Here is a 25,656-nt window from a genome sequence, read left to right on the forward strand (position 1 = left end):
TTTTAATCAGGAAGAATGAATCAAAATGGTTCTTTAAGAGTTCCACAACTCTAAGTTATATAGGACAACTGTGGTCAAACTGCAAGTGGGATTCTTTATTTAAGTCCAATTCTGATATAATGAGTGAAACGAGCAGCATAAATCAAAACTCATCAGACAAGACTTACTATAAGGGTGGAAAATTATAACGGTAAGATTTCTTATTTAAAAATACTAATAAGAAAACTTTTGAACGGCTGTAAAACCTTGGAGACTTACTGAATAAAAAATACATTTAATACATAATGTACACAAATGTTCTGAAATTTCGACATCAAATGTAAAATCTTGTCAAGACCAAAGAAAAGAAAAGAAGAATCTGAGAAATGTGGCTATGTTTAAAAAAAATGTTTGCCTCAAATTAGTAACTCAATATCTTTTCAAAAAATAATTTTTCCTTTCCTCTTTTACTTTTGCCAAGTTGAATGAAGTAATCAAACGTGGATATATTTTTGCTCAGTAGAGGGCGCACTACCAGGGAGATTAAACCACACAATATCACAAGAAGACAATTAGAATAAATATTGTCACAACCCTCCATATCATGTAGCATTATCATATCGTCACATAAGACGCACCAAAGTGATCCCCAGACCAGATCTGGGTTGCAGTCTGCGCCATGTTAAGCTAAATCTTCAAGCAAGCATTCCTTCCAAAGGAGTCTGTTTTACAGCACCAGGGAACAAAAGAGCAATTTATGCTTTCCACTCTCTCTATTTTTTTAAACAAAATTATTTAGTATTCCAGGTTCAGTGAGTGTGGCAGTGGGCCCCTGTTGTGATTTGTGCGCTCCCGGGTGTCTGCGGTCCCTCCTCCATCAAACGTCAGAAAGCAGCGGCAGCCTATAAAGCTCACATGAAGCCGTATCAGCAGCTCGAAATCGCATATACCTCGTTAATGCGACAGCCTGCGGTCACCCTGCACGGAGAATAAAACTTGATGCTCCGAAATAAACGACGCGAGACAAACCGCTCAAGGAGGACCAGGAGGACTGATGGACTGAACAGAAGAATACAGAAAGAAAGTCTTAATAGAAATTTGAATCGGATGAATAAATAATGGGCGAACTTAAATTCGGATTTGCGCATAGCGGAGTTAGTCCACACGTTAGTTTCTAAGCTGGAAAAGAAAAGGAGCTGATTTAAAAGGTAGAGGCAGTCCTCTCTGTGAACCGACACATTTCAGCTGCCAGAGCGAAACAAATGCGGACAGAAAGATGCATCTGGGCAAAGCTCTGCTGTTCGTCGTCCTCCTCAACTGCGCAACTCTGAGCTCGCCCCTGTCCACTTGTGCCACCGTGGACATCGACCATGTGAAGAGGAAGAGAGTCGAGGCGATCCGGGGTCAGATCCTGAGCAAACTTCGGCTGTCGAGCCCCCCGCACTCCATGGGACCGAGCAAGGTACCCTATCAGATCCAGGCGTTATATAACAGCACGAAGGAGCTTCTGGAGCAACTGGGCAGGGATCGGAAGCAGAGCTGCGGCCAGGACAACACAGAGACGGAGTACATCGCCAAAGAGATATACAAAATCAACATGGTGCACGGAACGCCGGACAACAGTGAGTTCTTCCCTTTTCTAAACGTTCTCGTTGTCTCCGTAGTGCGTAATTACGCACCGCATGATGGCCAATTTGTACTTCCTTCAAAAATATGTCGATTGTACTGCGTTGTATCAATAAAATTGTACGGCGTTTAAAAGGTGGCATATAGCTTTGAAAATGAACGAGATATGAAGACAGGTCTCACTTTGTGAGATATTTAAAGCGTTTATTTTCTGCTTATAACTAAATATCACAACTAACGAAAACTCTGCATTCAGGTTCTTAAAATTTGACAAGAGCATCGGAAATCTTGTAGATATATGATGCTGTGGCCTGTGGCTAATAGCGTTGACTTTACAAGTGTTCAAAAGGACATTGCTGAAGAAGCAGGCTGTTCAGAGAATGTAGGAGCCAAGCAATAAGGTTGAGTGGAAGGAAAAAGTGTGCAAGTGCAATAAGAATAAAAGATAAAGTAGATTTGATAGTTGGCTGGACTCAGTTTTCTAAGATCTACCACATGTGCAGGACTTTGGCTAAATGCCCTGCATTAGTTGTGTTAAGCCATTCCTGATCCAGAGGCAACAACCTCAGTCTAGGACAAAAACAAAACAAAACAAAACCAAAAAAAAACTGAATTGTTGTTCAGTAGTATAAAGTCGATTTGCATTTGATTGGAAACCAAAGGTCCCAGAGTCTGGAGAGCGAGCGAAGAGGCACAAAATCGAAGTTGCTTGGATCAGAGCTCAGCATGGCGTTTCCACAGTCAGGAACAATTTAGGGAGCTTTGTCATCTGCTGGTGTTGGTTTACTGAGTTTTAACGAGTCCAAAGTCAGAGCAGCCACAAAGTTTTAGAGTGCTTCATTATTCCCTCTGCTGACAAACTGTGTGAAGATGATTTCATTTTCTAAGCAGGACTTGACACTCTGCCCGGAGAACCAAAAGAAAAACTGGTTAAATGAGACTGAGCAGCCAGTAAACACAAATGATCTAACATAGATTCTTTAAGGGGGATTGCTAAGAGACAGATGAGACGCTACAGAAGTGCAGAGGAGCTGACTATCAAAGCGATCGCAGCAGAGCCACAGAATGGTCGCCTCCATCGATGCTGCATGGATGCAGTAAATGATGTCGAAGGAGGGAGCATTGAGTGCATCTACTGTCTAGTACGCGGACATCTATTAAAATAGGGTGACATTAATGAGGTAATAATGTAATAAAAACTAATTTTTAAGGGTTTTGTTTGACATTCTTATTATTGGAGAAAATTAATTTTGAGTTTCCATTAGCATTTAGTCGTGATCACATCTTGAAAAGGAAATACACACTTCACTGTGTGTGTCATCAATCTACAAGATAAATGAGGTTCATTCTTCGAATCACATTCAATGAAGTAGATAGTCTTTCCAAGTCAAGGCTGCACAATATTAGAAATTATTGTGATGGAGAAAACATCGGTGTATCGGTAGCGATATAAACTCTTTTCTGCTTTTACATTTTACATTTTTGGTTCGGTTATCTGCCTCTGGTGAGATCATCCTTTGTTCAACTGGTTGAACACAACATGGGCAAATAAATCGGAAGTTCAAAATACTTATATTAGTCAACAGTTATTGCACTCCAAACTGTTCACACACTATGATGATGATGATGATTATGATGATGATATTTTGGATGACATTCTAATCTACAGCGAGATACCTTAATATATATTTTTTTTACAAATGTTATACAAAATAAAAAGAAATCAAATAAAAATATTAAATATTTAAGAACTAGTTCATTTAAGATGACCAAATAGAAACGAACAATTTTCTTTGAGAACACTTCATGCTTTCACACAGCAAAGAAACATATTTCTATATTATGAAGATCTTAAAGCTGCTTTCCAAATTCTCTGTAGATTCATTTCAGTTACAGTCATCGTGAGTTTTTCGACTTGTTTTGCGATTTAGTTGTAAAATGGAGATAGTTGAAGACGGAATCTACCCAAATCGAACTGTGATACCTGATTACTTATGTATGCAAAGATATGGCATAAAGAAACTTATCAGCCTGTAAACTTATTTTTATCTTCTTTTTATTACTTATTTTGATGGGGTTTTTTTTTATTGAAATACTTATTTTTAAATGGAAATCAAATATCAAAATTTATGTCAAAATCCCTCAGTCACCATGATGTTTACTGAAGCCAGCTAATCAGCTTAGTTCTTGTGCCTCTTTTGATGTCATCAAGCAGAATTGGCACGTTTTTCCTTCAGCGTTCTTAAAAAAAAAACAAAAAAAAACATGTTTTGTGAAATCCTGAAGTAGAAATCCACACTCAGCTGTTTTTTTTTTTTTTTCGTTTTTTTCTGTCAGTACTCATTTATTGGTGGGAAAAATGCACCACTGGACAATATATTTAAAAACAGCAGTGGGAGCTTGCAAAGGAGAGGAAATGTGTTTTACTCCTGTGCTGTCCCACCTGTTTTAACTCTGAACCAGGAAGGTCAATCCCCTCCTTTACTCTCTATCCCCTCTTGTTTCTTCCCCCCTCAGTGGATCATGTTCCACCTCCCAGATGTTACCATTTCCTTTCCAGTCAGGGCCAAATGAGAGGGACATCTGCCTCGGCGGATGGGGGATGCCTTTAGGGGAAGGGAAAGTGAACAGAGGTGGACAGGAAGGGTTGGAGGATGGAGGGGACCCTCCTGGTTTGCTTTGAGAGAGGGATCCCGCTCTCGGCGAAGTCCTCGTGTTCACAGACGCGATGGTGTTGAGGCGGTGCTCCGATCGAGCCCGCTGTGTCTTGGCCTGATAATTACACACACAGGTGGTCTGTGAGGGGTGAGATCACCTCACTGTTGAGGTTTTGCTTTTGCTAAACCGAGAGTGAAACAGAGCCTTCAACATGAATTCCTCCATTATGCCTCCAATTTGTTGCCAATTTGCCACTAAGTATGGTTTTTGGTGCTCTGTTTATAATGAGCTTTACTTTGGATGGGGCCAATTTGTTAAAATAATCAGAAAAGGCTGTTTAGGCTCATATTCTTCTTACTCCACATATTTCATGCCAAACTTATATAGTTACCAGCATTTTTTTTTAAATAGAATAAACGGCATGGAAATGGAAAACTCGTGGAGAGAGGGGGACACGTGTCTGTGGTCAGACTGAGAGAGTAGAATAGGATAATAAATGCTGAAGAGAGCCTCACGGTCCAGGGCAAAGCCAAGCTTATTGCATCACCGCGCCTTTGAAATCAACAGGTTTCCTGAAGTTTAATTTCCCCTCTGTAATGTTCTGGTTCGAATCTTTCAAAAGCGATTTGGACCAAAGACACCAAACAGTGGACTCCTGCTCTCAGAACCTTAGATTAGCTTCAGGTGAATTTATGTTAATGCTAACGGGCGAGAACTGGAGTTTATTTTATTACAGTCGCTTGTGAACAGCTGGGGAAAAATAAAAAGAGACAAAAAGAAGATTTAATTTAAGTTTCAGCAGTATTTATATGTGAACTTCTCTTTTGTCACTTATGCATAGGCTTCTTTTGATCTGCTGTACCAGATGGTAACAAGGTGTAGTTGCCACTTCTGGTACAGATGCCATTAGTTAGACTCATTAATTTGCCTCTCTTTGGTATTTTCAATTTTATTTTCTATGTTTTCATCCTCCTGCATGGGAGCAATATAAACTTGGCTCCAATTCTTTTGAACTTTTTAATCACTTCTCTGACTGGAGGAGTAGATAATTTCTTGTAGCCGTTTCCTGACTCGCAGAGGTCGACACACATCTGCTTTACTTGCTTGTCCTCTTGTCCTACAGAAATAACTGTCTGCGTCAGATCACGTCAAAGAGAAACAACATGCTTATGGATAACAAACTGAAGACTTTCCAAGTTTCAGACAGATGTAAAATGTTTGTGTTTTTATTTACTAAGAAATTGTTCATTTGAGCAATAAGGAGCCAGTAAGTACCGTTTTTGATGTAGGCCACAGGGCAGAAGGCCAGAACGGCATTAGAAACTTTCAAAAGCATGTTGCACAAGAACCATGTGGAAAAAAAAAAAAATCTGTCAGTTGTGCCTTGAACAAGTTTTTAAAATAATTTTAAGGTCATGGGGAGGTAGCAACGCCTTATGTTGGGTGAACTCTCTGTGTATTTGCTGTTGCGAATATGGAAATCAGGCCTCGTTTGCTGTCAAACACAGTGTCCACATAGTGTGAGGCTCAAGTTATCATGTGATGTCTTGTGTTCTGTTTTTTCAGTTTTCACGAATCGGGAAAGTCTGTGCGGATGTTTATATGATGGATGCGAACGAGAAAAGGGTAAAAATATAGTGCTGATGTAGAAGCACAGCATGGGTGATGTGGAGCTGCGGGGCACAACAAGTAAGGCCTCGATCGCTCACGGTGCTATTTTTCAGCCTAAATTTGCGCTCTTTGATAAATTTTCAGATTTCTGGAATACAGTTATAAGATGCATAATGAGCGATTTAAATAAGTACCTGAGGAATAATTAAATAACCTATCACTTTAGTGAAATAAAGCTTTGTTTAAAAGAAGAATAAAACGAAGCTTGTGCATTTGCTGTTTAAATACGACTAATGCATGCTATAGCATTCTTTACTGCCACTCTTTCTGTTTTTGTTTACAGGCATGAACATATCCTTGTTTTGAAGTCAAACCGTTGTGATTTTGTGGCTTTACATTGGGTAGAGGCAGATCGTCCGCCCCATTTACAGGCTACAGTCCTCGATGCAGTCGTACTGGGTTATGTTCCCAACCCCTGACTGTCAATAAAAGTTTCTGATGGGAGGGGGGAAGTATTTTAGAAAACCCTATTTCCAGATGCATGGAAAATATTTTTTTTATTTTTTACTTTTTTAAAGATTTTTCCCATTATATGCACGCAGGTGCCATCAGTTACAACAGCAAGCTTTCAAATGTACTTGACCTAGCTCATTTCCATCTTTGTCATTTGAATCACTAATCAAATTATTTTCAAGACATCAAGATACTGAAATAATATTAAAGTAGTTCACTAAAACTAAATTGAACAATTTTTTTTTTACCCTAATTAAAACATAAAAAAAACAACAGAAAAAAACACCGAAACTACACGGCAGGTGCAAACAAAGCAGGAAGTTGGTACAAAAGGGCTCATTTCATCACTGCACAAGCTGGTCAGCAAACGACAGGAAAGATTTCCATCTTGGGGGTTTATGTGCGCGACAGATCTGGTGTATGTCAGTGCCTGGCTTTAGGGAAGTCATCGCGATAACAAAAGCTTCAGCTCCAACAGCTTATCAACAGAAGTGAGTATAGCAAGGCCTTTGATACACAGATACCACTGAGATGAAGTCATATGACATTTAAAAAATCTTGGCGTTTTACTATCAATGTTATCACTTTCTCCAAATATAGACAGAATCTGTTGGAATTTTTGATAAGAGAGGCAGCAGCCAACCTCATTCACTGTGGGCTGGAAAATAAAGTGCCAGCCTGTTGTACGCTGCAATGTGAGGACTGAGTTTTGGTCATATGTTCATATGGGACTCTATGTAAAAAGACAGCTTAGATCACATTTATTCCCATTTTGGTAAAGGTGTGAAGAAAAGCCTTTAAATAAATTATTTTCATTGCAGTAGCTTAATTTCATGTGAAATATTTTAGCGTGACTGCTTTTATTCAGTTTGAAAAAACAAACAAAAAAACTACTCATTAGGAATAATTCCTTTTGACAAAATCGAAGTGGTGCATTTACTGATCATTTGGAAGCACAGCTTTTTGGCAGATGGACAGCACACAGAGGAAAGAATCTATAAACATCGCTACCGGCACAATCTCACCACATTGTCCAGGGTTGTGATCCTCTGCTGACTTTTTCATTAGCTCACCCTGGTGGCTCTCTAAAATCATAGCAGCGTCTCGTCAGCAGAAATCACTCAAACGTCTTATTGCTGAGGCTGAAATAGTTCAGTGATGCTGCATTGTTTTTGGGAAAGTTAAATATTTGAATGTCATGACAGCCATGTTTTATCTGTTTTCCCCTCACCAGATAATCTCCCCTGCCCTAAAAGCCTGACTTCTAAAGTTTTCCGCTTCAGTGTCTCTGAAATGGAAAGGAACTCAACCAACCTGTTCAGAGCAGAGTTTCGAGCCCTGAGGGTACCAAACCCCAAAGCCGTGAGGAGTGAACAGCGGATTGAGCTCTACCAGGTGCGTAAAGGTAGCGTTTCTTTGTCCTTCTACCAATAAAGTTCCATATTTTCAGTCTGTCATGAACATTTATTAAAACCCCTTAAGCCCGGAGATATTTCTTTCTTCAGCTGGAATAACATCCCTAAGTTCTGCTCCGTAACGGAGAGGCCAAAATTAACAACCTTCTGCTGCGTTTTCACTAGATACTCAGGGGAGTTTGAAATGATATAAATCTCCATGTCCCATGACCAAAGCTGGATTCAATAATAATAATAAAAAAAAAAAACAGCAAACTTCAACTCTTTACACAGCCTTGCAACATTATACCAACAACCTAAACTTTTACCTATTTTGTCACATTACAACCACATCCTTTACTTTATGTGATGAATTTTGGATTTGATACAAAAGACGAACGCAAAATAGTGCAAAATTGCAAAGTTAATTGAAAAATTCATTGCAAATTGTGGCGTCCATTTGTTGACAACCTCCCAGTAGCAAGCAAGCTTATAATTATACCTTTGTGTCACTGTTTTGCAGATTATGAAACCAAACGAGCACATTAGGAAGCAGCGTTTCATTGCCGCTAAAAACGTGCAGACCAGAGGCTCTCCTGAGTGGGTCACCTTCGACGTGACAGAAACCGTACGAGAGTGGCTGATAAACAAAGGTGGGGTTAACATTATCTGAAAGAGTTTAAAATAAGACATCATTAATCGCTCCTGCTGACATTAAAATTATTTGTACTGCTCTCCCTTTCACGATCGTTTGGCGCCAGGATCTAATCTAGGTTTGGAAATCAACGTGCATTGTCCCTGCCACACCTTCAATTCAAACGGTGACATCATCGACAACGAAAAGGAAGTTCTGGAGGTGAAGTTTAGAGGTGGGTTTCCTCGGTTAAGTTGCCACTTGCTTAAGTGATTTCGTTGAGTGCTTGGTCAAAACTTCTTGCGTCTCCGTTGTGTGAAAGACTAGCAGGAGAAACGTTCGCGCACTTTTCAAATCGGATGCGACGATTGATAAAAATCGTGACAGAAGACGCTGTGGTGGCTTAATAGGTGGAGATAGAGAAGCTGAATCCTGTCCTGTGGTTTAGGTGTCGACGGAGATGAGGAGCAGAGTCGCTTGGACCTGGACAACCTGAAAAAACATAAGCAGCAACACCCTCCTCACCTCATCCTCATGATGATCCCACCCCACCGCATGGACACCCACTCCTCTCGCCGACGCAAGAGAGCGCTGGACACAAACTACTGCTTCTCGTAAGCTTTCGTTCAGCGACAGGAGTGGATTGCCTGTGAGATTAAACTTCACGCAACCGCATTAGATGTTCTCGTGCTCCGCAGGAACACGGAGGAGAGCTGCTGCGTTCGCCGGCTTCACATAGATTTCCGCCGCGATCTGGACTGGAAGTGGATCCACGAGCCCAGCGGCTACGACGCCAACTACTGCTCCGGGCCCTGCCCTTACCTGAGGAGCTCCGACACAACACACAGCTCGGTAAGAAAGAAGGCCTATGAAGCAAAAATGATCAACTCTAACCCTACCAAGAACCTGTTCTAGTTTAACTCTGAAAAAGAAATAACTGCTCCCATTTACATATGTTGATCATTTAGTTGTCGGAGAGTAAAATATGTGCAAGGTTTTGATAGAAACGTTGTCCAATAACACGACATATTTAGTTTCAGCCACTGTTAGAGCATTTGGAGGGCTCCACACTCTGTCTGGGAAAGAAATAGCTTCTCAAACCAATACTAGAGCATTTTTTTCTTCTATTTCCCGTGTATGGATAAGTGTGGAAAAGGAACGCAAGTGTATGGAAACATTTTAAAATATATCCTTCCATATATTCCATAGTCTGGTAATTGGACTGACAAAGGTACATGATATGCTAAAATTAGATGTGCTGTGATACATCATTTTGTTCTTGGGCAGAAATGCACAAGAAAGTTATGCAATTACTTAGTGTCATAGCATAAGAATGAATATGCAAATATTTTGGCCACTGCAAGTACTTGCAGACATTCCTGTCACATTGTCCGACTTTTTCTCTGCTGTGAATTAACCCAAATCTTTCCCAGATTTCTTCAATTATACACAAGCGTAACAGACTAAACAGAAGGCATTGGAAACGTGTGTGAATGAGAGTTTTTAACTTCCACACTTTGCTTCCCAACAGCTGCTGAGCCTGTACAACACTCTGAATCCAGAGGCCTCCGCCGCCCCCTGCTGCGTTCCTCAGGACCTGGAGCCCCTCACTATACTCTACTACTCTGGACGGACCCCTAAGGTGGAGCAGCTCTCCAACATGATCGTCAAGTCTTGCAAATGTAGCTGAGAGGACACAAAAAAGACTGATTGAGGGGAAAGGATTCCACTAGGTACAGAAGAAGAAAACCTCGTAGACTCTGAGCTGTGATGAATACTTTAAACTGACCCCGTGGCTTTTCTCTGTTCTGAACTAAAACTGTTTTTGTTGTTCTTCTTCTTCTTCTTGCTCCGTGTTAATTTTGCTGTTACAGAGACATTTCCGAGAGGGGAGTTATTTTTAAAACCTGACCCCAATTTAACCCCCGGCTGAATCAAATTTATTTTATGGTCTACTTTCAACTTCAAAAGTCAGATAGTCCACAGAGTTACAATCTCTACATTGTAGGCAGTGCAGCTTTTTTTTATTATTATTTCTGTCCTAAATTTAAAATCTGTTCCCCTGAATGGTCGGATTTCTTTCTGGCTGGGGATTTTGTTTAAACTTTCCTTAAGTTCCCTTCTCTGTAGACAGTGGGCATTATCTTCAAACACAAAAGGAGAAAGGACAGACTCACTGCTGTATCCAAAGCCATAGCTGTGGTCTGGGGAAAGGAGAGTTGAGTGAGAATGCCTGTTGGATTTGCAATGGAAAGGCAATGAACAAAGAAATTGAGCCAAGGTTTTCTCTTTTGGCCAGCCAGCAGCGGTGGCCCTTTTATTTTCTGTGCATCTATTAGAGCGGATGGACAGGAAAGAAGAAAAGGGGACCTGAATTGCAGGGAAGGATTGTGTTGGAAACTGGCCACGGGTGCGCTGCCATTCACTGGATGTTTTCATTCCTAACAGGTTCAAATTATTATTTTTTTCTCCTCGAACATCAAAGAATTTACTGGAAGAGAGCAAGTGTTATGCAACGAGCTTTTTATGAGATTTCTTTTACATTAATAGCAGATTTTGTCTGTTACGTAACTTGTCATATAGTGATTGTTTCACTAACAGAAGGGAATTGACGCGTATCGTCATTATCCACAACGAAAGCCATTTTATACTGTACTATACCTAGGATACTGTTACATTGTAATTTAGAAATAATGTCCAGCTTTTGTATCTGTATGTATTAGACTAGCTTAACCTGTTGTTTGTGCCCCAGTGTGTCTGGCTGATGTTGTTTAAAGGTGGGAGTTCACAGAGAGTTAAATCCTGGCACTTTTGTTTTGCGGCAACACAAGAAAGTGTAAGTATGCAGCTCAGAAAGTGCAAGGTGTAGAAATAAAAACAGAGGCCACAAAAATTTTGTCCTCAGTTTAACTTTTTCTCCGGGATGGTTGACAATGTTCATGTGAGGCAGATGTCGCGTTCAGCTTTCAAAACAGGGAATCGGAAGCAAAATGAAACGACAGAAGCCAAACCAGGGTTTAAAATATTTTTACAAACTATAACATCCAACTAGAATAATCAATAAAGATCATTCAGAAGCGTGAACACGTGTCTAGAGATGCACCAATTTATGATCTCTAAACTAGGACTGACAGACTTTAAAATATATCTGAGAGAATTGAACATTTTTCTGTCCCTACAATGAAATGTTTAAAGTAAAATAAATATCTCCCTGTATAAACTCTACTAATACTGTTTCCTTTTGTAAAGGAGGTATCAAAAACATGAAACAAAACAATGATGCATCATCCTTCAAGCTGAAATGATTGCCTCTAAAATGTTTTTGCCCACTTGAAAACCTAAATGTGCAGTAAATTCTGAGAAATGTATTTATTTTAAATTTCCTTTGTACTGGGTGAAAAAAAAAATTGCGTCAATCTTAATGATTGAGAGGAAAAATCATTTTATTGTAGTCATTCATCAGTTTATTGTAGCTCCACAGAAGAGTTTGTTTTGCGAGCATTAATTATTCACACCAGGAACAGAGATGACACACTGTGTGTGATAGAGAGCAGCCACTGCTCCACAGCTCACCTGTTAAGCAGTGTTATTTTAAATCAAACACAAAATCGAGAAATTTTATTTGATTTTATTTTTTTAGCATCTTATGTTAGTAATTACCACAGTTTGCACTGGTAGGTGTATTTATTGTAAGTATTTCCTATAGGGATGGTAGAACGTTGACCTTAACTCTGAGATCCTCAAAAAATTGCAGCCAACAATAGACGTGTGTAGAAAAAACATATTTTTAGGAGTATCCAGACGCTTTGTGCTACATCTGATGTCCAAACTCCAGTTTATTTGTAAAGCACATTTAAAAAAGAAAAGAAAGTTTGCACAAAGTGCTATACATACAAAGGCAAGGTAAATAAAACATCATTTTTGAACTCCTCACTATACCTGAAATGAGCTTTTACTTATGTCATTATTATTACAACCTGTTAATGCTAATGTTTATGTATGGTGCATTCACTGACAAGAAAATGCATTTTAATTTCCAAACGTTTTTCAGGTTACTTTGTAGGTGTTCTAAGCAATTGTTAAACAGTTAAAAAATTGTTTTGAAACGGTGTTTACTTTTTTCACTTTACAGGAGGGTGAAATTTAGAATTCAACAAATGGTTTGTTTAACAGTTTAAGTTCAATAACCTTTCCAACTTGATGTCCTTTAACTAGATATCCGTTCACAAACAAAAGAAGCACAGTTCACGTCAACATGCGCCATTCAAAGGGTTATAAAAGCTAATTCTATTTTTATTTCTGAAGCTGGCGCTTACTGAGCTAGCGTGTGATTTGAAACCTTGCTGCTTTCAGCTTCCTTTTTTTCTTCCATTCTACTGATTTTTATATATATATATATATATATATATATATATATATATATATATATATATATATATATATATATATATATATATATATATATATATACATATATATATATATATAAATGCCAGTGTTGAATTAACAACCAAAAGTATGTGTCCAAGTATGTGTCCAAGTCAGCTAGTGTTAAATTCAACAATACAGTGTCACATTAACATTTACAACGGTGCTGGTGTTAAAATATATTAAAAGTAACACCAGTGTAGTGTTGATCACAAAACATAATGTGGTGTTAAAAAAGTTAATAATTGACCCACAAGGTGTCGATATCAATCAAATCCAGTGGAGAATATTCAAAACAATACACAGTAATGGAAAGTTTAGCTTTTCTTAAACCCATTTCAGTATTATAGGCCAATGTTAATTTAACAAAAACATGGGCATCAATCTTTTAACACTTTCAGAAGTGTTACTTTAACACCCGCTGACTTGGACACATATAGACACTTTTGGGTGTTAATTCAACACTGGCATTTTTACTGTGTATATATAAAAATCTCACTTGTCACATTTCAAACCTTTCTCGGGACAATGAGGACTGTTATGAAAACATTTCCGTCTCCGTCTGTTTTAGAGCAGTGTGAAGCCTTAGTGCAAGATTATGGCACAGGAAGGGAATAAACTCTTAATCTGATGGCAGCAATATGTAAAGTTAGAGCTCATTTTCCTCTCAGAGTCGGGCGAACGTGTCTGAATCCGTGTCCTGTTTGACGCTGTCCCCGTCAGCGCCATCTGTCCTTTATGGTGTTTTTCAACCGTAATGCTGTTTGATGAAGTCTGTTATTAAAAATACAACACGCTAAACCATGCGAGCCCTTTCAAAGCTGCGACATTAAACTGTTCACTAAGCGCTTTGCCTTTTCTGCAGCAAACCTGTGAAAACACTTAACTCCAGATGAGGAAAAGATGAATTTATCCGCTGGTTCAGGCTGCCACATTGAAATGCCATTTAAAATGCCATTTTCTCAAAAGCAAGAAAAACATGAATTTTGCTTGAATCTCACCAGCCTCACCTGTTTCCTGCGAGCACATGCTCAGTTTTTTTTTTCTGCTTCATGCTGGAGTAATAAATTCAAGAGCCCTTTTTCAGAGATTTATGCCTAACAGCTTTCCCAGGCGACACGCTATTACTCTTATTTCCAGGGCATATTAACACGCAGACATGTCATTATTTTCTTATTTTTCTCTGTAATAGTCGTATAAATCACACAGCAACCTGTATTTCCCAATTAATATTATATATTAATGCACAGCTATCAGTTTGGGTCTTGTAAACCTGTTGTTCATCAAAGAAATTTGTTTCTGATGCACAAAGTCCTAAACTATACGATTTAGATTTTGTTTGTTAAATATGCTTGATTTAAAAAAAAGGTACTTGCAATGCATCTGAAAACTGATAAGTATGAAAATTGATGTCTTAAACATGTTTTATAAATTGCACTGAATATGTAGAGAAATTTATTCAATAACAGCCTTTTTATTTACCACTTAAATTGATTTATTTTTGCCTCGCTAAACATTTTTATGTGTTATAAAATATCTAAATTGGAATTAAGAAGTTTTGACCAAACACTAAGAAGTGAAGGTTTTGTTTCGACTTCGAGAAACAGAGTCTCAATACCGCTTTGCTCTCTTTCCATTCAGTGTTGTTTTTACACCAAGCATACCTTTAGGAATCATGGCTATAAGTCAAGTTTGGCTTCATCAGGGAATAAGAAAGATATTTCATCACATTCATTTGGAAAAATTCACATTTGTTTGTTTTTTTTTCTTTTTTCAAACTATAGCCAGACTTTGTTAAATTCTTAGCCTTCTTGAGCAGTTTTCTTCTTGTCCTTTTATCAATCTTGAAGGGACACCCAGTTATGTTCTCCACTGGATCATTACCGTTTTTATATATTCCACGGCATATCTGATGCACTGGAAAACCTTGTGGACCTTTGTGCTGACTGATATCTGTAGAAAACGAATTCCAATCTGTGAAACCTATGAGGACGTTTCAGGAAGCGCACAGAAAAACAGCTGAAGCTTATTTGGAGGTTTATCAGGGGGACTTTAAATGCTGGTGGGTGTGAACCGGCTCTTTTTTTTTAACAGGAAATGTAATGTTGTGGTTAATTTTGAACACAGCCACATCCCCAGTTAGAAGAGGGTGTGCACACTTAAGCAACCAGATCTTTCTGGGTTTTTTTTTTTTTTATTTTTATTTGTATTTTCATTTTCCACCTAAACATTTCAGTTTGTTTTTCAGTCGAGTTACACAGGTCACAGGCGAAATTTATTTTATTCAAATGGTTTGTAAATCACAAGAACTTGGCATTTTAACAGTGTTGTGTAAACCCTTTATATGGGAATAAATAAAAAAAAAGTACAGATATAAACTTTTTGTCAATATTTACCAGTATTGCATTTTATGCCGTCCTCAGTGAAGGTCTGCAGTCACTCACAGAGACTTGGGGCTAATGGGTTGAGCTAATATGGACTGACAAATAGCCAGAGAGAATTTCCTCTCTCTGCGTGTCCATTATTGTTCCCTGTCAAAATCAATCAGAGATGGACCATGATGGGAACACAAAGAGCAGAGGGCAACCTCAGGTCTAAACAGGAGCTGGGGCTTTAACGGCTTTGCAGAGAGCCATGCACTAACAATACACATATTTGTGGTACAGAGGAGATGGGGCCCCATGCATGATTGACTTTTAGATGTCCAGCAGGCCACCGTATGTCATGCCGCTGCTTGCAGCATTGTGTAAAAGTTTTAAATGGGTATTTGCATCCACACAAACGTTCCTGTAGTTTTTAAAGGGTTTGTAATTACTCATAATCCTGTTGCTTTGACTCATGTCTGCCGTTGCTTTTAGCTGTGAAAGCAGCAATGCTTCATTCTTAGTAAAACTGATCTATGTGGTAGCCAAATTAAAGGATTTAGTCAAAACTCAACCTTAGATCTTTGAGTAGGAAATTATTGAAGCCATTTTGTACCTTTTAGGAATCGGGACACACAGTTCAAGAAAGACCTTATCCACAAACTGAGCAAGTCGTCATGCTGCAGTTGACTATTTGTGGCAGCTGTTTAGCTAAAGAATCATTGGGATGGTTTAAGCACGTCATAATATGCCATCTTTAGTGTTTGTCAAAGATAAAAAGAAAAGAAATGCATCAGAACACTGTTTAGGTTGGTCATGGCCACACAGTGGAGCAGGTGTTTGCTCAGCTGTTGTACAGCAAGAAGGTTCTGGGTTTAAATCAAAGTCTTTTACGACTTTGAACTCAGTTGCCACATTAGTGTTATGTAATGTTATGTTTTAGTTTATTCTTATTTTAGTGTTATTGTTATTTGTATCTCTAGCAGGTAGAAGTCAGCCATCTTACCTCTTTGTTCACCCATAGACGTCTTCTGAGTCATGTAGAGTCGAGCAACGTTATTCAGTCAGGCATCCAGTGGCGATATCTTCAATTACACAAGTGATGAGTTTATAAGCTGTGCGATGGGAGGCTGTTATTGTAAATGTTAGCTTCCGTCACTTATTCAACAGGTTTTACAGACGAAGTGGATCCAAAAACACCCCTGGAGGTCTGTTCTGTCTTCGTTTTTTTTTTTTTTTTTACAGACATGTATAAATCTAATCTGACCACCTTTACCCCAAACCTCCAATAAAGCAACTTCCAAGCTCTGGGCTACTGTTGCGCAACCCATAATCTGATTTAAGTTCAGGCCCCATTTCTCAGTCAAAGTATGACTTTCTCAGAACTTAGGACTCAACCAGTGATGAATTGCATGACACGTAAATGCACAGAGGTTTGGAAAACTCTGTCTTCTGCTATTCCCTGAGCAGATTAACAGATGTGGAGGGAAGAAAAAAGAGAGATGGAAGTGAGAGACGGAGACACAGGGGGAAACAGTTCATATATATATATATATATATATATATATATATATATATGATATGTGTGTGTATGTGTATATACATGTCTGTTTCTGTGAGAAATAGAATGAGAGAAAGAGGGAAAGCGATAGAACGAGAGACGGTGAGCGAGTCGTTTAAAAGGTTGTAGCTGCAATAAAATCATCAGGTCACATCAGAGCAGAGTTCTCAGGCCCTGGGTTGGAAAGAGTTGTGTAATTCAGCAATGGGAAGAAGACACACACACACACACACAAACACACACACACACGAGGTCGACCAGCACCCGTAGTTACTGGAAAAGAGTGAAAGGGTGAACAAATATGTAAACACATATCAACTTCATAGACCTTCAGAACTAAACAAATGAATGGGAGGTCTGGATCAAACCAAAGCATTACATTATAGCTCAATGTGTGCACATGTGTGTGTGCGTGTGTGCGTGCGTGTGTGTGTGTGGGAGAGAAAATAAAAGGACGGTGTGTGCCGGAACGAGAGGAGGGAAAGTGGAGCCTGTGAGAAAGTGAAGCAGATGCTCTCAGATTATAATCTGCTCAACCTCTAAAGCCGAAACACAACATTAAAAGAAAGAAGTATAAATTACACTTAAGGGAGTGTTAGTTTAAAGACGTAAAATATATATATATATATATAAATGGGAAAAGTTCATGCACACCCAATTCAAATTGCAAGACTGAAACTTTCCGTAAAGATTTCCTAGCCATGCAGTGGCACGCTTTAAGATCCCAGCGATAAAAGATGGAGATCAGTGAGAAAACTTTCAGAGATGCTGAATCCCATCCGTGCGAATAACTCTGCAGTCCCCTGCTGTCCCATAAGCCCGAATATGCCACCCTGCTTCTACTTACAGGATCATATTACATGTTTTAATTCAGACGAAAATCAACTTTAGAAAACTGAACTGAATTTATCATTTTCATTCATCATGAAACACTTCTCCAGTTTTTCTTTTCTTCTTGTTTTTTTTTTTTTTTTGCTGAAGCCATGTATCATTTTTGTCAGTTATTTACCAAAATTATTTCTATTTGCTAAATGTTATGAAAATGAGAAGCAGAATTGTTTATTAACATTCTTGAACACACTTTCTTTGATGGAAACGCTTTTTAAACCGTATGACTCGGCTCAATTGTCATGACTTTCTTTCCAAAAGTCTCTAACAACGGTTTGTCAGAAATCTGTGTCAGAACTGGTGCAAATTTGTAGTCCGCTTTGTTCACACACATCTTTGGAGCCACGCCTCCAAAACGTCTGCATGACCGACATCATAACTTAATGATGAGTGCTCAAACATTTTGACTGAATTTGAACTTCCAAGCTAATTTCCTAAGATGCTGATTCATTTGCAACACAGTGTTGTTTTCCTCAAAATGCTATTCGTTTTGTACCAGTCGCTTCAGCAGAAAAACAGTTTCACAACAGGATGCAGCCGCCTCTGTTCCTCCCAGTTAAAGTGGTGAATCCGAATATTTGAGATGCGCTGCCACTTAAATCAAATGTTGTGACTGAACCTCACACAGCTATTTCAGCAGCATCATTGACGGAAAAGGAATGGTTGTCTTTGTCTATGCAAACTTCTGGCTTTACAGGAAGTAAAAAAAACAAAAAAAAAAAACATATCAAGCTATTTTGGCATTAGAATTTTGATAATCTGAAATAGCATGTAAAGAAAAAGTTTAATGCCAAAGTGAGAGAGGAAAAAAAATGTTTTGTTTGATTTTTTTAAGGTTCAGATTTTTAGACGGCAAAGCTGAAAAACAAATGTTTGTCACATTGAACTGTGACCTCCTATTCGTCCTCAGAGCTTTACCTATTCCCTCGTAGCTCATTATTTTAGCATGGATACACAGCGCCTTGCCAAAGTGTTCTTAGCAACTAAACATGACAACAAAACACATTTTGTCACGTCCGTATTGCGTTGGGATTTTAATTGATAGATCTGTGAAATTAAGCGGGAGGAACGGTTTTCAAAATGAGAAAAGGGTGGCGTGCTTTTGCATTCAGCATCTTTACCTTGGTGGTCAAAGCATCATATGTTGAAATCTAGCCCAGAAATTTCTGAGGTGCATTTTCCACTTGGTACACTTGACATTGTTTGCTGTAACTGAACAACAGAGGCTGCCACCTCCTGAGCACACAAGACTCACTCAGTCTGATTTTAAACAGATACAAGAACTATGCTGGCTTTTTTCACACCCTGCTTCAAGCGCAGTTTATCACCTTATGTGTCTTTAATAATAGCTTAGAAAAATGCCTTGCCAAGTTAAATAAAGCATTTCAGTTGAACAATAACTTAACTGTTGAGCTGTTAAAAATTCGACATCATCATCAGTTACTCATAGATACAGGAAACTGCACTGTGGGACTTTTATCCATTAATTTTCACTACATAAGGCCAAAATTACTCAACAAAGATGGAAAGGGGGGGAAAAAATGTACATCTCTAATAGCTCTGCAATTACTCTTCTATTAGTAACAAAATATTTCAGACGCCGTGTTGCCAAGTAACTAGCAGAAGCAAAAACCTGCTGTTCGTCCGCAAAGTCAATGAGAAACACGTTTGGTTTGTACCTCCTCATTAATCTGCCCGAGACCTCATGACTCCTTAAGCTGGCGGGGCTCCACAGGCGGCTGACTTCTCCGCGTCTCACACGATGCGCGAGTGTGGGGGTGTGTAATGTAATGTACAGCACAACGGGCCCTAAATCTCTCCAGGAGGTTTGTACTCAAAACGTGTGTGTGTGAAATATATCATGAACCTGGCCTTCATCCTTTTAAAGGATCACCTTCGCTTTAAGAGCTCATGTCCTGAAGCGAGGTGGGTCTTTTCACCGCATGGACAATGTTTCCAACTTCTAAACGGGGTCGCGCTACCTGACGTTGTGCGCAGTAAAGCTGCAAGTCAGTCAAGTATCAACGACTTTTCAATTTCTTCGTTTTGAAGAAATCGGCCTAAAAGTAAATAAAAATTTGTTACATTGAGTGAGACTGTACGGTTTGTTTGTTCCAAGGAACTCGATTTTGGTCCAGATGCGTAATGATGAGCTGGCATCACTGGAGACACAATGGCTCAGTGTTGCCAAATTGCCTCTCTTTTGTGGTCTGTTATGCTTTTTGAGCCTACACCCAATTTTTTTTGTCTTTTTCTGTGATTCAACGTTTATCCAAATCTGAACTGAGGGATAGACTTGTGGCCGTCTGTCTGTTGTTTGAAATGCTGACCCCTGAATAATTTGGCTGAATAATAATTAAGGGCTGCAGTTCTATGCAAACATTCATTTACACATTCATTTATGAAGACATTTTTAGGAGTTGGTGCTGGTTTTGGATACAATTAGAAAAGGTCCATAATCTTAACTAAATACTGGCTGTAAAAAGAAATGACACGTTAAAACATTAAGGCAAAACTAGTGTAAATTTTCTTATAAACCTGGAAGGGTCTCTACTTCATTTTATGTTTATAATTCGTGATATCTTCATGATGAAAACATCAGCGGAGATGGTGAGATTAATTACATTTTCTAGAACTTCAATAAATGGCTTTTATCCCTCTTGAAAAATCATGTTCTTATGAACATGGCCTCAGAAAGAGGCAAACCAAATGTTTGATTAACATCAAAATGCCACCGAGTAAACATTTGGTGCTCAGGTTTCAATTCTTTGAGTGTTTGACCATTTATTTGTCTATTTGGGTCCGTAAACACGCTAAACAGGTCGAGTTCTGATTGGTCTCAAGCCCTCTGTCTAAAGACGCCAAACTGATTTGAGCTTTTATTTATATTCATCTCCAAATGAAACAGCAGCTTGGCTGTGGCTGTAAACAGAGCCAAACCAAGCTGAGCATTGTTAGGTTTGCACAATGCAAATAAACAGTGTTGTCTTTCAAGTTGTAGCCCATTCAGTGGTTCACAGCTCCACAAACAATTCAATTTTCTAATAAACATAAATAAAGTTCAGGTTGGTTACAAAGTCACATAAGACTTTTTTTAAGACCTTGTTTTGAAATAACTAAATCAATATCTATGAATATGCACTGTTTTGTACGTCAGCCATGTGATGTGCAGAACTCACCACACTCATTCCAAGTAAAAATCTTAACACTAAAGAAACATTTAATTCCTGACCTGTGGGGTTTAGATGGGTGGTTTTGTCCTCATTTAAATAAACTTTGCTCTCACCACACCTTATTTGTCACAGTGTTCTAGACTTTTTTTTTTTTTTTTACTTATGTTTTGACTGCAGATGAGGACATGTTTGGGTGAATAGTTATTTTCTTAGAGCATTTTAATTGACCGTTAAGTTCTCTTGTCTTTACCATTTCGAAGCAATGTTATGAGGAATGGGCTCTATGTTCAGAATGAAGATACCCCAAGAACTAGATCACTAAAGGAGACTTTCCAGACACGTTACCCAACTTTGATTGGTAAATTATAGATTATAAAGATGTATATCTTTATATCATCTGTCTATACATATCTATCTGCAGAGCACTAAAGGGAAGACTGTTGGCTCCTGATAGCTTGTAGTTTGTGCTAAATTACCTTCTTGCCTTGTGTTCTGGCCAGCATATCTTCTAAACTACATATTTCTCTATGAACAAGCAACAAAGCTTTGACTGTTTCAGGTCAAGCTTTGGCAGAACACACTGGGTGCTTTCGCTAATCCATTTAACCTGAATTGGATGGCAAGCAAAGGCAAAGAAATACCAGCTGTTGTAAACAAAAACACACACAGCATGCAAATGCAGACCTTTGACCATATGACTGATGAGTGGCTACACAAAACATTATTATTATATTTTTTTTTACTTTTTTTTCTTCTTGATTTTTTTTTTTTTTTTTTTTTTTGCTGTCTGTTTAAAAAGATTTCCAAATCTCAAGGTTTTATGTTTAGTCACCCAGAAAGAAGCCTGCTGTAGTTCAGGATGAGGCTCCATAATAACACTAACCTGCCATTACCCAGCACACCTTGTGACTTTTTTATTGGGTTATTTTAGGCCACCGCACACCTACAATTAGCGTTAACCAAAGTTCCCTTGTTTATATTGTCTCTGGATTGTTTGAATTCTTTAGACCGCCACAGGAAAATGGTTTTATGTCCACTTTTAAAAGACACCTCTACTTGTTGCTCCATAACAACAATACAGTTGTTGTATTTTTGCTTAGACAACATTTGCCACTCACTTCTTCCCTCCTAGTTGTCCTTTTTTCTGGCTTCTGTTAGTCTGGTGGGCTGTTTTCTAGTAGCCTGGGGTTCTCTTTAATTTTAAGCCCGACAATAGCTAGAATGTCTTGTTTTTTTCCAAGATTTCACTATCCACATTTGAGCCACGATGTGGCTACAAAGCAAACATATTTAACTTAACCTACAACATTTTAGCTCTGCAAAAATGGATTTTAAATCAGATGAAGTCAGGTTCTTGAAACATTTAGCCGAACTGAGTTACATAGATGGGTCTGGTGTGGGCTGTCGTCGGGGTTACGAGAACATCTGTCATCATTTTTGTACTTTAATTGCATAATGTTTCTATGTGGGGTTCAAGCTTTGCCCATTCAAGAGGAACTAATGCACTCTGAGATAATTCACCGGCATTTTTAAGTGAACAATTTAGCCAGCAGGTCAACCATCAAATGCCAAGAAAATTAAGAGCTGCAGAGGAGAAGAGAGTGGTATCTCACTTTTGCAAGATCAATAGCAAATCTAAACTCAGATCCAAAGTTGATCTGAAAGAAGGCTGTTATTTGATCTCTTGTGAAATGATTCAGTGCAGGCAACCAATGAAATGCAAGATTTATTTTAGAAAATAATCATAAGTTATCTGTAATAAATCTTCCATTGCTTAAATAGCTCTGACAGCCAGGCGTCTACTGGTTTACCAATAGTTTGCTATCAAACCACAGTTATCAGTTTTATTTTATATATTAATCCCCAGAGTCAAAATTTCTCCAGGATTTAGGCCTCACACAAACTCTGCTGTGCTTGGAGGTTGTTACAAAAGTAAAAAAAAAAAATTATAAAAAAAAGCTGTGCTGTGGTTTTACTGGTGCACTGGAGTCAAAAATGTGTCATCGTGCAAAATGAGTACAAATATCAAAGAAATAAAAACAGTCTTACATAATCTAAGCCTATCGCTTTTAATCAGTCACAGCTATTCAAATAAGTAGCAGCTTAGCCCATGTGAAGATTTGCAGCTTCACACCAAAAAGGCTGAATTACAGCTCACCATGCCAGAACTAAAGGGTGAAATGAATGGGTAGAGAGCACAATCTGGCATAGCCGGGACCCAGCTTTGCAGTGATTGTGGTGACGGAGTTTATCGCTGCTCGGCCTGATGGCTCCCAGAGACTGCGGTGACAGAGCGCTCGTTGGCATCCAGCAGCTCCCAGTGAGTTAATCGTCTTATCTTAAGGTATCTGGGTGGGTTCTGATTCATGAAAAAAAGGTTGGTGGTTGATTCATTTTCTTTTCTTTTAAAACAGGACAGCTAAATATGTTCCTCATTCCAGCTCCTGAATTATCTTTCTTGGATAAACCCTCTATATCTATCTTTCTGGATTTATTCTTTCCTCTTTAAGCACTTGACATGACCTCAACTGCTACTTATCAAGTGATGCCAATGTTTCATTACACTGAAATATAATTGAATTCGATTTCACTTCGAGCTTTAATTCTAAAACGTATTACTGTGAACATGCAGGATTATGTGACCGTGTAATGATTGATGTATTGTTTTGGGAAACTCAGAGTAACCATGTAAGAAATGACCAATTTTTCTCCTCATTGAAAACCTCTAGACTCTTAAATGTTAAAGCTTGTTATTCTTTCCTAATCAACTTTTATGGAGAAATATATTTTACCGAGCGCAAAATAACTGAATATTTTTACATTAACGACAGAAAACAAAAAAAAAAACCTGGTTACCTTCGCGATCCCGGTGTTTTAGCTATGTTATTTAACAAAAGCACATGAGGCGAATGTGAAAGTCAGACAACAGGGGAATTTGGAAATAGCTCCGGTATAATGTTCGTTGGCTTTATGTCGTAGATCTATCGATTCCTCAAAATAATGATGAAGAAGTATACCTGCAGATGTGGCTGGAACAGACCGACTTGTGTTCTTTGGCTTAATTTCATAAATTCAGACCTCAATAAAGAAAACACTCTAACTCGCAGTGATGGAGTTAAGTGTGCCCCATAATTCAATGGCTAATGGAACCAGTTGTGTTGGGGCCTTCGGTTCACAGAGTTTTTCAGACGTTTGCTAATGCAAAGCACCGCAGTCCGCTCTGAAAATTCACTCTATCAAGGCACCTTGATGACCCAGAATAAGACGAGCTTTAGCTGTCAAACAGATGCCACCACAGTTCAGACTTGAATGTTTTGGTTGACTCAGTAAAAACAACCTCAAGTCATTGCCCCTTCACCGCTGTGCTTGACATTTATTATGAGGTGTTTGGGCCAAGATGTTGCTTGGTTTTGGCTGAAGCTTGCTGCTGCGCATTGTGGTCAAACATTTTCTACTTTGGTCTCATCTGTCCTAAGGACATTGTTCCAAAAAGGTCTGTGGCTCATCCACATGCAAGTTCACAAGCTAATTTGTGCTGCCGCATTATTTTTGTGGAGAAGACATTTTTCCCAGCAACACTTCCAAACAAGCCCGTGATTGTTCGTCGTGTTTTTTTTTTTTTTTACAGCCGCGCTCTCGTGAAGCCTGCCACTTATCATGCAAGCTGCCGACTGCGAAGCGTAGACTTTTGGGTTGTTGGTTAGCTTGTTTGTAATTTTTTTTTTCACCCTTTTCACACTGATTGGGTGCGTAGTTCCTGAATCTCTTTTTAAAGTGAAAATTAGAGATGCTCTACAAAAACATTCCATGAATTTATAGATTTTTTTGACAAACTTCACTGGCTGGTTTTCCAAAATCTGCCTCCACACTTCACGTTCTCATTCTCAGTATTGTGGCTATTTAATTTATTTGACTAATTTCTTATATGAAGCTAGTTTGACCATTTCTAGCAGGTTTTTAATTTCTGTCTATTTTAACCTGTGTAGGGTAATTTGATGGCGTAGAAATTAGATCTGTAAGTTAGATTTTATTGGTTGATTTGAATAACTTTTACTAGATTTAAAAAAAGAAAGTAAAATAACGAGATAATAAAATCAAAAGTGAAGATCAGATAAGGAATAATAACTCTTTCACAGTCCTGTAAAAAAAAAAAAACAGATTTCTTGTGAAAACTATGTTAAATTCCATGTGACTATGGTTGTTCACACAAATTGAATTTAAAATGTCAATACAGTATGAAAAGTCAAGATTCATAAATGTTGTTCTGCAATGATAAAAAAGGGGGCTGGGGGGAGGACATTATTTTCAGGCCTTTACATTTCCAAAGAGATCATATTGGTTTTCTCCTGAAGACCCCTAGGAGACTATTACATTCACCTTTAGGTTTTCTAAGCCGTACCTAAAAGTAAGCGCACATGAAAATGCCATTAAAATAAATCACAATGAAAGTCGATCCACGCATTGTTCACTTTCCAGTAAAATTTCGAAATCCCTGAGGGAATATTGCGATCTCCAGAAAAACTCATCAGAAGACGCCGTTGAGCCTTAGTGTCTTCAGATCTGGTTTCACTGCAGGGACTATAACCACCAACAATGCACAAGGAAAAAAAATGTTCAACTTTACCCCACATGGAGAAAATATGAGGGTCATTTCTTTTTTATGCATTTTTTTTTAAAACATTAGCATTGAAAAGAAAACTCCAGATGATCATCTACCAAACCGCAGGCATCGACCTGCAACATGCTGGCTGTGAGCCGGAGAGGCAAAGAAAATATTGGCTCAAGTGAAGTTTCAGGACTGCCTGAGAAAGCAGGGGAGATATATTTT

The 25,656-nt window shown here is 38.5% G+C and overlaps 1 protein-coding gene across 1 annotated transcript; it reads left to right on the forward strand.

The window, feature by feature from the left end:
* The first annotated feature begins 895 nt into the window (after positions 1-895).
* On the forward strand, positions 896-11,308 carry LOC106919679 (transforming growth factor beta-3 proprotein-like). Its single transcript, XM_014990207.2, has 7 exons — positions 896-1,601; positions 7,622-7,782; positions 8,305-8,434; positions 8,543-8,650; positions 8,864-9,029; positions 9,114-9,267; positions 9,947-11,308. Exons 1-7 carry the CDS (start codon positions 1,256-1,258, stop codon positions 10,103-10,105), a joined length of 1,224 nt encoding a protein of 407 aa, XP_014845693.1. The 5' UTR covers positions 896-1,255; the 3' UTR covers positions 10,106-11,308.
* Positions 11,309-25,656: the final 14,348 nt, after the last annotated feature.

The sequence above is a fragment of the Poecilia mexicana genome, unplaced genomic scaffold, assembly GCF_051168715.1.
Source record: "Poecilia mexicana isolate PSO_F unplaced genomic scaffold, ASM5116871v1 scaffold_21, whole genome shotgun sequence".
NCBI lineage: Eukaryota > Metazoa > Chordata > Actinopteri > Cyprinodontiformes > Poeciliidae > Poecilia > Poecilia mexicana.

What these genes read in the sequence shown, in the direction of transcription:
- LOC106919679 (XM_014990207.2), top strand. Translation starts at nt 1,256, where the DNA reads ATGCATCTGGGCAAAGCTCTGCTGTTCGTCGTCCTCCTCAACTGCGCA. An exon ending in AGAGTGGCTGATAAACAAAG is followed by an intron (nt 8,435 to 8,542) that starts GTGGGGTTAACA and finishes GTTTGGCGCCAG; the next exon opens with GATCTAATCTAGGTTTGGAA. An exon ending in TCTGGAGGTGAAGTTTAGAG is followed by an intron (nt 8,651 to 8,863) that starts GTGGGTTTCCTC and finishes CCTGTGGTTTAG; the next exon opens with GTGTCGACGGAGATGAGGAG.